At 37.3% G+C, this 14,375-nt stretch overlaps 1 protein-coding gene across 9 annotated transcripts in view; it reads right to left on the bottom strand.

Moving 5' to 3' along the window:
- LOC122831627 (RNA-binding motif, single-stranded-interacting protein 3-like) overlaps positions 1-14,375 on the bottom strand; it is a 139,227-nt gene that overhangs the window by 80,395 nt on the left and 44,457 nt on the right. For 7 of the 9 annotated variants that reach the window (XM_044117963.1, XM_044117961.1, XM_044117958.1 and 4 more), the window contains 2 exons: positions 13,375-13,547; positions 3,778-3,836 (listed from right to left, as the gene is read on the bottom strand). In XM_044117963.1, coding sequence (XP_043973898.1) covers positions 3,778-3,836; positions 13,375-13,520 — 205 coding nt within the window. In that variant the 5' untranslated portion in view covers positions 13,521-13,547. The remainder of the gene's footprint in view (positions 1-3,777; positions 3,837-13,374; positions 13,548-14,375) is intronic. The other 2 variants (XM_044117962.1, XM_044117959.1) reach the window with 1 other exon arrangement.

Raw genomic sequence — 14,375 nt, 5'->3', positions numbered from 1 at the left:
GCAATTATCTTGTCCCCACTGAATGCCTTTGCAATCAAACCAACACTTATCCGGTTGTACAGCACTCTAATGGCCAACTGATAATGAAACTCCTTCATTGTGAGTTAACAACTGGCTAAGAGATGTATGAAGTCCACACCATGAGCGGTGAAATTGCTTAAGAGAGTCACAGTCTGAAAAATGTGCCTATGTTGCTTCTGCCGCAGCTGTTAGATTCTATCTAAATGGGGCATGGAAATATAATTAAAAGTGCAGCTTGATCTAATGCGGTAACATTTTACCACCTTCCTAAAATAATGGCTAAGTCTTTTTTTTTTTTCTTTTTTTTTTCTTTTTTGGCCATTATTTTTAGGAATGTGATGAAGTTTTTCCTTAGTCATTTCTTAAAATGCATGTTGAGTACAGTATAAGGATACAGTGCCAAAATAATTTCTGGTCTTGAGATAAGTGATTTAGTGCTAAATAAATATTGCCAGCTGATAATGCTTTAGGGGGAAAAAAATTCTTATATTTTGATTAGTTTGACATGTTAGATAAGTCACATTTTCAAGAGTCTGAGTTCATTAAAAAAGTAATTTCAATAATGCTTCAAGACAAAAAAAAAACTAAACGTACATTATTTTCCTCAGTTTTAAACTATCTTAAAAAAACTGTATTAATTTGTTAGTTTTCAATATTTTTATTAGCTGTATGCTTTAGACTGTGATTAGTTGTAGTCTTTTGTTCTTGCTTGTTCTTAAGCAAGAACAAAAACCACAATTATTCCCAGGGCCACCTCAGGGCCATCCATAAATAAACCTGCAGATGACAATTGTCAGGAAAACAAATCATAATAGCTTCATTAAGTTTTCTATTTAAACCTTTGCTTGGAGCATTACAAAAGACTTTCATGGTGCTTGGGAAAAAAATCGAAAGCACAATATGTACCATTATTTTAAACAGAACTGTTCATTGCATTGTCTATTTTCCTTTAATAAAATAACTCAAATGAAACAATTTAATTCCTTTTGTTCTGTTTTGGGAACACTCAGGCCCTTCTCTAAATACTTTAAGTTGTGATAGAAACAAAGATAACAATGACTTATGAGAGGAAACAATTTAAGGCAGTGGACAGTCTTCTCAGGAACGGATGTCTCGTTTCCCATGAGGTCACACTATGAAATGTTCAGAAAAATGACCAAACAACAGAGCTGCACTCAGGACCCCACCCTACTTACTAAGGCTCACATGGGGCTGTGAAAATAAAGTAAGGGGGAGAAATGTCTTAAAGGAAAAGTTTAAGCATATTAAACAGTATATATTCAACAGTATAAATTGAAAAGGAGCTGTTGCTGGTGGCTTTTAATAGGATGGCAGTGAAAAGCTTATTTTCTCTATGTGAAACTTTCTTTGCAAACTTGTAAAAGGAACAAACCACAAGAGGTTTGGAACAACATTGTTTGGACAGATGAGGACAAAACGGAGAAGTTAGGCAATGATTCACTGTACCGCATTTTCAAAACAACACCAAAACCATTCAAACTGGCTGTCGGGAACGATGCTGCAAGGGTTTTGATTTGGACTTGTTTCACAACCACATGATTGAGAATCATGCAGCCACAGAGCTGAATATAGACTCCACTGTGTACCTGACTAATCCTAAGTTAAATTTGAGACCTTCTGGCTGACAGCTATAGTTTGGCTGAAGCTGGATTAGGTGACTGGACAATTAAAACCCCTTCACTGTCATTTAACCGTGATAAGCTCATGAAGAGGGGGAGTATTATTCCCTTGGTGTAGTTCAAGGGGTTAGTGAATATGAACTTTGAATTTCTTTTGTTTTCACAGTTTGGATCTCAGGGAGATCACTGAGCCATAAAAACTTATTATCCTGCCATGGTACAGTTAGGAAAATAATCTCACCCCACACTCATAATTTAGACCAAAACGTATCTGGACTTTGCTTATATTTTTCAGAATTTAATGTAATGTGACCATAAGAAAATACTTCTAAGAATGTACAAAAGTGCATAACTAAGGAAACCATAAATGGTAAGCATAAATGGTTAAGATGCAAAATTGTGAAATGCAACTGAAGTGGAAAATATAATAAGTTGAGAAATTTTGTAGTAAAAGCAAGTAATAATCATCTGTGGGTTTTATAGGACTTTCTGCCCTTTTTTGGTCCAAATTGGAATGATCTCACAAAAAACATCACTGTAACCACAAAACCAATTTTAATTTGATTTGAGAGAAACATTTGCGAGATCATCCAAACAAAAAGACTGAGCACCACGAGACCAAGACAAGACCAAGACCAGAGTGTATCGAGATCGACACAAGACCAAGACCTTTAGGGTCCGAGACCAAGTCAAGACCAAGTTGCTAGTCTCTTTTCAGATGAAAGTAAATTTCATTGGGAGAGGAAAGTTTCAAAGTCTGAAAGAAGAATGAACATGTACAGAATAAATTTTGTGTGCATTTTATGAAGTCCAAATTTTACAAAATTCTAGAGCGCTTCACGCGCTCTTTTGTTGACAAGCTTCCTAGCAATACTAATTTCGATTACGAGCGAGCTAAACGCTTAAGGTATCAATACCTGCTTTAGTTATTATATTGCTCAGTCTGACAAGCAAAGCAAACTTGCATGACCCAAGTACCACAGAGAATTTATAAAGGTATAGTTAAGATGAAGAGGAGCGACACCAGACTCAACTACAACTACAGAATGTAAATACATTTCAGCACCAACAATCATCTGAAATAATATACAGCATTCAAAATCTATCGCATTGCACATAATGGATGTTTATCAACTAAGTTTAAATTTTTTAATTGATTTAGTGAAATAAAATCATTTTAAATGTTTGGGTTTTTTTTTGTTTTTTTAAGAGGCATCTGTATGTTCACATTTCACTGAGAACTTTTATTTAATTATATTAAATGTGGAATGATACCACTTACACTTTTGGGAATCACCAAAAGTGTAAGAATTTAGAATTTTAGGAAAACCATCAGAGCCAATTACAGAGGGATTTCCAGTCGCTGAAACCGGAAATTCTGATTACAGGCCACCCGTGATGTTGTCCTAAAGCATATTGATGCACCTCTGAGAACAGCCCCAGCAGATGAGCTGTAATCATGGTGAACACACGCTCACGGGTGCCTCTTCAAAAGCAGATGACAACAATTCCTCTGATTAGTGCTTTGTTCAGACCACTTTAACAATCAGACGGTTCTCAATAGACACTTATGTGAACCTTACTGACTATTGAAAACACATTGCGGCTATTTTATGTCCTTCATTTTGATTTGGCCTGTGACAACAATGCCCACATCTTCCTTTCAAACGCTGCTTAACTTTGAGCATCATCAGGCAGCTGACTAGAAATCACACACTGGCTTTAATCAAGTAATATACTCTTAGTCCATTGTTTTGATTAGTGGGTAATGTGGATTATATGGCAGTCAGCACTGCTGTGCTGTAAATCTAATAAAATCCTAACTTTCCCTCAAACAAAACTTGAATACAAACACGCACACTTTTTTTCTTATCAATAACTTTTAGGTGATTGATTAAGGGATGCAAAAAGTGCTAAAGGAAGAGATCAAAGAAAAAAATACCTTCCCAGCAAAACACATTGATTAGTCTGCCTTTAAGCCGCCAAAGAACCTGCATTTTTATTGATTTTTCTTTTTTTTACAGACTCAAATCCCGTGTCAGCATTCAGGTTTTTCAGGTCTATCAAGGCTACAAATAATGCTTACTCCAAAATCAGTCTACTAATGCTCACTCACCTTTGCACTGATTAGTGTTTTTGTCCAAGATGGCCTTTGTCGACACAATCTTCCCGTATCTATAAAAGAGAGAGAAAGACTTATGAAACATTTTTGATCAACTTCTTAGCCTCCTTAAAACTCTCGTAATCAGGGAAGACCTAATTTAATTCCAAATACACCACATCTAAATAAAAAAAAAAAAAAAAAACTTCTGGCCTGTTGTTGTGGATAATGGTGGCAAAACAGTTTCATAGGTCTTGCACAATGTTTTGTTAATCTCATCTTTTATTTTTATTTTGCCAAACAGTCACTCGTTACAATGAATGTCACTATGAAAGTCAGATTACATTGCAACTTCCTCTCTGTGTGCTTGATGTAACCTGCTCTGTGTGCTGCCTTCACATTACCCCAAATAGCTTGCAGTTTAAGGAAGAGCTGCGTAGTGCACAGGCCAAAAACTAGGAAATAAAAATTTTGTCTGTCAAATTGAAATTCTAGTTTATGAAGAAGGAGAGCAGGTGTTTTTGTCTATCTTACTTTCACACATTTGACCTTTGATGCCTGAATTTATGTCAGGTTAAACAAACTAACAAATAACATCAGTCAGATGGTAAAATACTGAAAATGAAAATTATTAACAATATTGAACCAATAATATGTGTAAAATATGTGTAACTTATGTGTAATAGCAACATCCTATGTCCCTTAAATTTATCTCAACATGAATAGCCTTTTTGAGCTTTTGATAGATCAGTTAAAAATATTTGACTTTTGATGTTTGGATGTACTTTAAGGCAGTCCTTCAAACATAATGCTTATGACATATGACATCATGGAAAAAATCTGACAAGTTGCAGCAAGATATCAGTAAGACGACTGTGCATCTCCAGACGTCTGGGGGTGCAAGTTCCAGTAGCCTGAAGCAGTTACATTAATCTGTTTAAACAATGTCATTTGCATGCCAACATCAAGAAAATGTGAGTGAGTGTGACTTGGGTGAAAAGTTTGGGGCATCCTTCTGCAGAGTCTATTGGAATTTTGGTAAATTCCTCCTGTGTCACCTTTGCAGGTCAACCCATTCTCACTCCCGACTCGTCATATATTGACGAGTTTGGACGTCCGTCCTCGTCACATATTGACGCGCAGGGTGCCCCTTTCGCGTCAATATGTGACGCGAGGGGTTTTACCATATGCCTTACCGTAATTTTTGCCCTAAACCTAACCAAATCGTGGGGTTTGCGAGAACTTTTTGCGTCAATAATCCATGTAAAACATGCGACTTTCCCAAATCGTCAACATGTGACGCTGAAGGAACCTGCCCAAGTCGTCAATATATGACAAGTCTGGAGTGAGAATGTGTTCTGCAGTTTTACTTGCTTATGCACAGCTTTTTCAGCTCAGCCCACAAATTGTTACAGGAGTGAGATCAAGGCCTTCCATTATTCACTCCAAAACATTGACTTTGGTGTCCTTAGGTTACTTTCTAACTAATTTGGATGTTCTTACTGTCACTGTCTGTTTGGAGGAGTCATTTGTGTCCAAAGTTTAGATTTATAGCTGTTAATATTGCATTTTTATATTACCATTTGACCATAATCCACCGCAGTCACAGAGTTGGAGAGTCCAAAACATCCATTAGTGGGTTAAAGTTTCATTCAGCTTAATGCAGGAAAGGTTTAGCAGATAAAAATACATTTGGTAAATAAAAAAATATGTCATCCAATATAATAGCACAGTGAAAATAAAAAGCTGTGCCTTAATACATGGTGCCTATATGAATGGTTTCAACTGCGTACGCTGCTGTTCTTGAACTTTTAGAACAAGTGGGCTTTACAACTTTGACAGCGCTGGTTAATAAATGACTATAATAACCAGACATTTACGAACTGATCCCCAGAAGGTCCATAAGGTGATTGGACAACCTCTTTACTTCTTCCTGTCTGTTCTTTCCACTAGTTTTTATGTCAAAACAGCCAATCTCCCTTTATTTGACACCGCCAACACTATCGCTTTTGCTTATTTTCCCCTCGTCCCAGGTGTTCTTGAGCTCTCGGGTCTCAGGGTCTGAAGAAGTTAACAGTGTTTCCTATCAAACCAGTCTTTCAGCAGTAAGGGAAGGGGAAAAAAAGAAAGCCTCAAACTGAAGGAGGTAAGAAGACGGGGGATAACAAAGAAGTGAAGGTGGGGGTTGGAAAAATAGTAATACAGAATACTTGGCTCACTGAGATCACCAGGGATCACTTTCTTGCTTTGTGGATGAGACATTCTTAATTAATGTGTTCACAAAACTGCACAATGAGTGACTAGTCGGCTGTCAAGCAGCCTGAGAGACTGATGAGCTGCTGACTGACTGATGGCTCCAGGTGAGAGAGGGAACTATATTCCCTCTTCGCTTTTATAGAAAAAAACCCGGTGCAGATAGAAAGGATTCGATAAAGATACAACACAGGAGGCTCCGAGGAGAACAGCTGAAAAAAAAAAAAAAAAAAACAAGAAAGGGGAGACTGATGAATGAGGAATAGGGAAGGAGAGTAGTCAGTCAAATGATTAAATGAGATACTAAAGGCGAGGAGGAAGTGCAGTAGTCAGGGAGAGATGGAGAGATAGCGAGAGGTGTTTAATAAAGAAGAGATCATTTAGTTGTCACCACCAAGAGATTCTCTGTCAGCCGACGGCTTCTGACAGTGAGAGGAATTTAGACTAGCTGCCTGACAGCCTCGCATCAAACCTACTGGGACAGGAGACTTTCCAGATAAAGACAGAATAAAAGCTCTAAAAGGCTTTAATCAGACACAACATGACAGATGAGAAGCTTATAATCTCGAAATTGGCAGACAAAAAGAAGAAGAAAAAAATAACAGCTTTTTGAAAGTCAAATTTCTGATTCTGGAACAATTCTCCGTCTTTGGCTTTTCTTAATATTGTGATCTGTTTACAGATGATTCTGACTGGCAGAAATTTCTAGTTAATTTTGACCATTTTTTGGTTGACAGAAAAAAGTCTTTCCAGTTGTACACATAAGCTGCAGTTTGAATCGGGGATTAGAAGCACAAGACAACAAGATGCCAACATAAATCAAAAACACTCCATGGCAACAGGGAAGCCACATTTTACCGCAGAGACCCACAGAAAGAAGAATAGAATAGAATAGAATAGAATAGAATAGAATAGAATAGAATAGAATAGAATAGAATAGAATAGAAATACATTTTATTGTCTTTTCAACATTTTCAACAGCTCAACCTCAGTCAGACTGGTCTTTACTGTCCCCTCCAGTAAAAGCATTCCCACAGCATGATACTACCAATTTTGGTAGTATCAGCTATAAGAGTAAAGGGGACTGAATAAAAAGAAAACTTCCTTTTTTTTGGTGAATTTTTTTTTAATTATACCGTACTTTCCTTTGTCTTCAGAATTACATAGTATGTTTGTGCAGTTTAAATGATAACAATAATTCAAAAATTCTAGTATTTTATCAGTTGTTTTACTGATTGAAAACTGTATTTGAACTTACAAATTCAAACTTGAGACAGAAAGACCCATGTTAGAAAACATTTCCAGTGCCCTGACAAATAAATAATGCCTTTGGGAGTGTTATCATTAAGTTGGAATGCATAAAAAATATAAATCTTTGGCTTTTGAAACACAAAGTGGGGGAAAAAAAGAGTCAAATACATCATAGCCTCATTAAAATTACAAGAAAAAAAAAACATCCAAAGTGTGTCATTCTGACTTGATTCTGTGGTAAATAGTTTTTTCTCATCTAGACGGCGACACAAATCTGCTATTGCGAAGTGAAATTGAATAAACCATTGATAATAGATCAAATTATGAAGTAATGTGATTGAAAGGAGCATGAAATAAGTTCAGAGAAGAGTGCAGAATGTCCTGTTCTGAACCCAACTGGAACTTTTTCCTGCACTCTGGCAGTCACCTGCCGTGACTTGAAAAAACATCAACCTGCATTTTATCTAAAGCCAGTAAGGTGAGCTACTCATAAAAACCTGCTGGAATACAGAAAACATCCCAATAACAGACAACCGGAGACATATGGTTCGGGTCAGCGTGTCCTCATTCCATTACTTTAAATGTTCCCCCGAGAAAAATTTTTGAAACGGGTCATGCAATGAAATATTGTGAAATTCTAGGCCCAAAGATTTTCCTCTTGAACAGATTTTGGCCGGTCCAGACGGTATATCTCCTTCTCTGCTCTAAACGGCAATCACTTTGCTAGCTCGAAATTCTTTAGCTTCAGAGTCTGTATTGGCTTCACCAAACATTACAGAGCCAAGAAAGGATGCCTTGTCAAGAGATCGGTCAAGGCTGCGTTGCTACGGGCCAAGGCTGACAGATTTCAGCACGACATTCCTCTTAGGAAGAACTGAGTCCTAAAATTGAAGGTAGAGAAAATAGAAATCTATACAGAAAGGAATGTTTCCAGTTAGAGTCAATGCTAAAACTGCAACAAACTCCTGTTTTTCTCTTCACTGCGGAGATTTAAGGAGCTATGTCAGTACAAAACATAGCGTGCTCATTTGTGGCAGGCTTGACAAAATCTGTGCACACCACGGCTCTGAGTGTGTGTTTGAGTGAAGCGTTAATGACAGTTCTCAGAGGGCCCTCACAGCTTTAGATCCATGTTTTCATTCCCTGGTGGAACAACGTCAACAGCCAGTGGATTCTCAATGTTTGATGTCCTCTGAAACACCACTCCCATCAACACACACACACACACGCACCCACGCAAGCAAGTACACACACAGCCTTCACTTCTGATTCTCCTCAAGACATCTTTGTGTACATCAAATGTATGTGCAAATCCTGCATATTTGCGAATCGTGTGCACACTGTGCATTTAGCTGTATGTTAGCATGCATGCGTCAGCATCCACACACAGCTTGGTCTCTGTGTGAGGTAGCTCCTAATTGAGGATTCGATACAGCTGTCTTGTCTCTTACGTTTCTCTCATTTTTCTGCCTCTCTGCTCGTTAGACTCAAACAGACAAACATAGAGGGAGGACAGTGAAAGCGTAGCTTTTTCACAAGTCTTTGAATCCGTTGCCATATGTAGTTTAACATCTTCAGGGGCTTTTAAAGCATCGGAAACCTCGGACTCATTCCAGGACGAAAAAGCAATTTACTCAGAGTTCAGAAGACGGCTTAATTTCACCGAAACCTCGAGTTTAAACACTAAAAGTGTTCTCTGTGAAGTTTTAATCATAAGTTGGAAGGGATGCGAGTGCAGTGATGTGTACTAGAGTTGGCAGTAGGTAGGTGGTCAAATGCTTTATGAACATTTTACAATAAACAATCGCAGGGGGATAGAATGCTTTTGTTCAGACTGGAATTTCATAGAGGAAAGCCAGGAATTCACAGGGATTAATCACATATAACCAGAGCACAGCACAATGTTACATTTGTAACATTGTTCAGACTCAACAGCCATAGAGAAGAAGTTGAAACAGAGGAAGAGGCGGAGGGCATATGCCGGTTTCCATCGTTTCAACATCACCAAGATGTGGTTTGCGAAATGCAACAAGATGCTGATGGAGTTCCTCTCAGCCTGATCTTCATTCTTTCACTCCAATGAGGAACTGTCCTCAGCATGGTGATGGAAAGAACAGGAAGATGGCACTGTAGTTCAAACAGTGGTGCATGTATTGTCTTATCTTCCAATTTCTGAGTGTTTCGTCCTTGTGCTCTGCAGTGCTGCCTTTTCATTTCTGTATTACAATGAAATGGTCTGTCAATTTATTATAATGAAAGCGCAACTGTGAATCTTTTCTAGTCTCTTGCCATTGATCAACCATTATTACAATTTACAATACTTGTCATCAAATCTTTAGCCACAGTTTTCAACAAAACATCCCTTCAGTTTATATGTCAGTTATTTCGACAATATGACTAAGCAATTTGACTCTTTTATGCATATACAGCACAACAAAAACTTGTCATTCTGATGTATTGACATGTTCACTGACACAGATCTTTACTTTTGAGAGAAGGACTAAGGATTTTGAGCAAGAGACTGCCTCTTCCAGGTAGTCTATGGTTTCTTTTTTTGTATGAATTGTATGAAACGTTTTTCTTTTTTTTCTCTTTCTCTCTTTTTAGAGTCTCCAACCTCCGTTATCCCACTCATATCCTCATTTTCATTCCTGTCCATATTGGTCACTTCCAATAAATATTATTTACATCTTCAGCATTGAAACTCCCACCCTCTCTAAACCAAAGATAAAAGCAGGATTCACTAACATCTTGCAGACCTCCCCTTTCAATTATTCTGCTGTCCACTCTTCCTGAACTATCTTTTTTCTTCACTTCCCTTGACGAACCCCAGTTACTTAAACTCATTCATTCGTTCAAGAAGGGAAACCTTCTACCTCTCATTTACACAAGTTTACTGTCTTTAGTCTACTGACGTCTTTGTTCTTCCAAAGCAGATGTTAATATTTATTATTAGGATTTCCCCGCTCAAACAACAGTCTGTAGAAGAATTGCTAAAAAGAAAACCTGTTTGAGTCTGAATAGCTATTAAGAACCAGACAGAGGTTTACCTTCCAGCAGGAAAAAATGCTTAAACTAAATCTGTGGTATGCCATTCTGTTTTGCAGATAGATAGATAGATAGATAGATAGATAGATAGATAGATAGATAGATAGATAGATAGATAGATAGATAGATAGATAGATAGATAGATAGATAGATAGATAGATAGATAGATAGATAGATAGATAGATAGATAGATAGATAGATAGATGGATGGATGGATGGATGGATGGATGGATAGATGGATAGATGGATAGATGGATAGATGGATAGATGGATAGATGGATAGATAGATAGATAGATAGATAGATAGATAGATAGATAGATAGATAGATAGATAGATAGATAGATAGATAGATAGATAGATAGATAGATAGATAGATAGATAGATAGATAGATAGATAGATAGATAGATAGATAGATAGATAGATAGATAGATAGATGATAGATAGATAGATAGATAGATAGATAGATAGATAGATAGATAGATAGATAGATAGATAGATAGATAGATAGATAGATAGATAGATAGATAGATAGATAGATAGATAGATAGATAGATAGATGGATGGATAGATGCGATAGATAGATAGTCCATAGATAGATAGATGGGGATAGATTGGATAGATGATAGATAGACAGACAGATAGATAGATGACAAGAATAGATAGATAGATAGATAGATAGATAGATAGATAGATAGATAGATAGATAGATGATAGATATTCTTCTGTTATCTTACTGTGTCAGTGTGCGCATATAAAAATGTGTCCTGGTTTTTGCATGACTAGAGTGATTAACTGCCACTTTGTCCATTTCTGAAAGCTGGAGAGTGTATTAGATCCCCAATGCTTCCATTGCTGTCCAGTAGCCCCCACTGACAACCCTCTGCCACTCTGACCTTTTCTAAATGTTACTGGCCACTTGGCAAGCTGACTTGGCCCCTAATGCAGCTTTTATTGGCCCCTATTTTTCACTCAATTTCCCCAGAATGCCTGCAGGGCTACACTGACATACAGCTGACTTGAACTGCAGCTCACACACACTGGAGCAGCAAGAGAGCCCATCAGAGGTGAGTATTAACCAGGTACATTTACTTCTTACTTTCAGCTGAGAAACTTTTTGAAAAAAAAAAAAGAAAAAGAAAAGCACTTCTAGAAGAAGTTTCACTGTGCTCTACTTTTAATTCCACTTGAGTAATATTATGTTCAAGTTGTGCTGCAGTAACTCTACTCTTGCTGAGTACTGCACCCCACCTCCAGTTACTTCATTAAATGAAGTACCAACCTGTTCTAGCCAAAAAGTGTATCGGACACAGAGTTTTTGTCAAAGTGAGACTTCTTGTTTCTTCATAAGCTTTGTTGTTCTGTAATGCCGTGTTCCATCTGCTGAGCCTGCGGCAGCATTTGGAGGTCAGAGGAATATAAAGTTAACAGGGTATATTAATTTTGCTAGAACTTGTGCAGTGTTTTCATATAGAGTGCAGCCACAAAGTATTCACAGTACTTCCCTTTTTGTCCATTTTGTTATGTTACAGCCTTATTCTTAGCTTAAAACGGAGCTGTTTCCACTCATCATCTTGACCTCTGACTGGGGTGACGGTTCATTTTTTAACAGGACAATGACCCAAAGCACTCTGTGAATGTCCTGGAGTTGCCAGGGAGAGATCTGGAAATGGATGCACAGTGGGCTCCCATCCAACCGGATGGAGCTGGAAAAGAACTGCAGAAGATAATGGATGAAACTACCTAAAGATAGGCATGCTAAGCGTGTGGCACCATTTTGAAAAAGACTTACAGCTACAGCTGATGCCAAAAGTGGATCCACAAGCTATTAAGTAAAGGCTGTGAATATTTACATAAACGGGGTTTCTTGTTTTGTCTTTTTTTGTTTTGTTTTGTTTTTTATAAATTTGCAAAAATCTCAAAAACTTTCTTCCACATTGTCAAAACCGCTTATTTGTGTGGAGAATTTTGAGGAAAGAGATTGGTAAAAGGAGTAAGGCTGTAATACAAAATGTGAGAAAGGTGAAGCATTATGAATACTTTCCCAATGCATTAAATGTGCATGGCCTACAGTAAGTATTGGTTTCAAAAGCTTTATCTTATTTAAACAATTAGATTTGGAAAGGTGAGTTTATTCTGTCTGAATTTATCTGGTCATGATGTTTTCCTGCAAAATTTGCACCTAATTGTTTATGATGTAATCAAAGTCTTATTTCAACTTTACCAAAGATATCTTACATAAATGCTTATCTTATTTATGTACAATTTTTGTCTACTCTATCACTTCTAGAGACCAAATGTGCTAATCTTTACAGATCTTTATTAGTATGGAAGAAAAGAAAAATAAACCTACTCTTATTTTTAACTTGAAGGCAATCAGTGGATAGCAACTTTTATTGATAAGTGGTGTCAGAATTAAATATACTCATAATTACTGAATAACAACTAAAATAATCAAAAATCTCTTCTTACCTTGCGACCTTTTTATAATACTTTTTGTATTATAACATGGCAGTGTTTTAGAAGATGATTATTTTTTTAATAAAAAAAGGAAAAAAAAAAGTTTAACAAAAGAAAACAGCTCCACTAATATACATTTAAAGGTCTACATTCAAATTTTGTTTTATGGGTCAAAGAATTAGCTTGTTCCAAAGTTGTTACTAAGGAGTGATGAAAGCATGCAAGCTGTATTACTCTGGTAATTTGAGTTTCTAATTTACTTACTTACTTTCATTACCTTAGAATTGACTTGGGAAATCTGGGAGGTTTAAAACTTCTGTGGAAAGACAGAGGCTTGTTTTTTTTCTTTCCCTATGTGAGCATGTGACACAGTCCAGAAAGGACAGGAAGGGTTAGGCCCCTGCAGGTTGTGTGCGTTTCTTTCTCCCTAAGGAAGCTGAAAGGAACCCATAGGTCAACAGCACACTGCTGACGCTCATTAGATGCTGCTGTTGGACTCACAAAACACTAATTAAACCAGTGAGAACTGAGCTGAGCGGTAATGAAGTGAACTGCGAAGCTGGTGGCGAGTCAAAACAGAATGGAAGAGGACAAAACTTACGGCTGACAGAGTTTGATGAGGTCCTGGTCTGTGGTGGCAGGTGGCAGCCCCCTGATGTACAAGTTGGTCTTACTAAGTTGCTCCACCAGCCCACCTCCATGACCTCCACCCCCTCCTCCTGTTGTGCCTGGACTTGGTGGAGCCATGGGCTGAGGAGGAGGAGCATAGGACTGCTGCAGAAAACAGAGGAGAAGAACAAGTGAGAAAGGCGCTTTTTAATTTCTGGCTAATTTATTTTTGGTGCGCTGTCAAGTCTGCACACAGTTCATTTGGGTTTTAAAAATGTAGCCCATTTCTACCTAATCAAACATCCTCCTTCCACCAAACTCATCCTGCTTAGTTATCATTTCCTGTACCACTCCATTTGCTTGATTCAGCAGGAAGCACATCAAATTAAGAAGGCAGGATATGAGGCGAATAGATTAACAGGCCTAGATGGAACCGCGTCTTACCACAGAAACTTGCACGAATCACAACACCAACCATTTCCAGTCCCTTGCTAAAGGATTCACACCCTTTCAGATTTATAACATGGTACAACCACAAACCTTCATGTTTTTTATTGGAATTTTATCACATTTAGGTCAAAGTAGGATGTTTGTACACCATTAACTGCAGGTTTTTTTGGGTCTTTAGAAAAACGTATATTGAAGTTTGAAAATGACGAATGAGGTCTTGAAAGTGCAATACACTGGAATGTGATAATTCTTTTATCATGTTAGTGTCATGGTCATAAACATTGCATTTAGACATGGTTTGGCAATTGCAGCAAATTCAAAGCATTTATAAAGTTTTTTTCTTTTTTCAGAACAGCTGAACAATTCAATTGTTATAATTAAAAGCATCCATTGACATTTTAAGTTGAGACAAAAGTTGTTTGTTGAGCATTTTTTGTTTGTTTTTTGAGCTAAATGCTTCAATCATTTTCACCTTTGGGTGTTGGCCCTTGCTTCAAATTTAGAAAAAAAAACCCTCTTTTTTGTCATTTTAATAAGCACTAA

This window comes from Gambusia affinis, linkage group LG05, assembly GCF_019740435.1.
Source record: "Gambusia affinis linkage group LG05, SWU_Gaff_1.0, whole genome shotgun sequence".
NCBI classification, from domain to species: domain Eukaryota; kingdom Metazoa; phylum Chordata; class Actinopteri; order Cyprinodontiformes; family Poeciliidae; genus Gambusia; species Gambusia affinis.
This window is presented reverse-complemented; position numbering and strand designations above follow the sequence as displayed.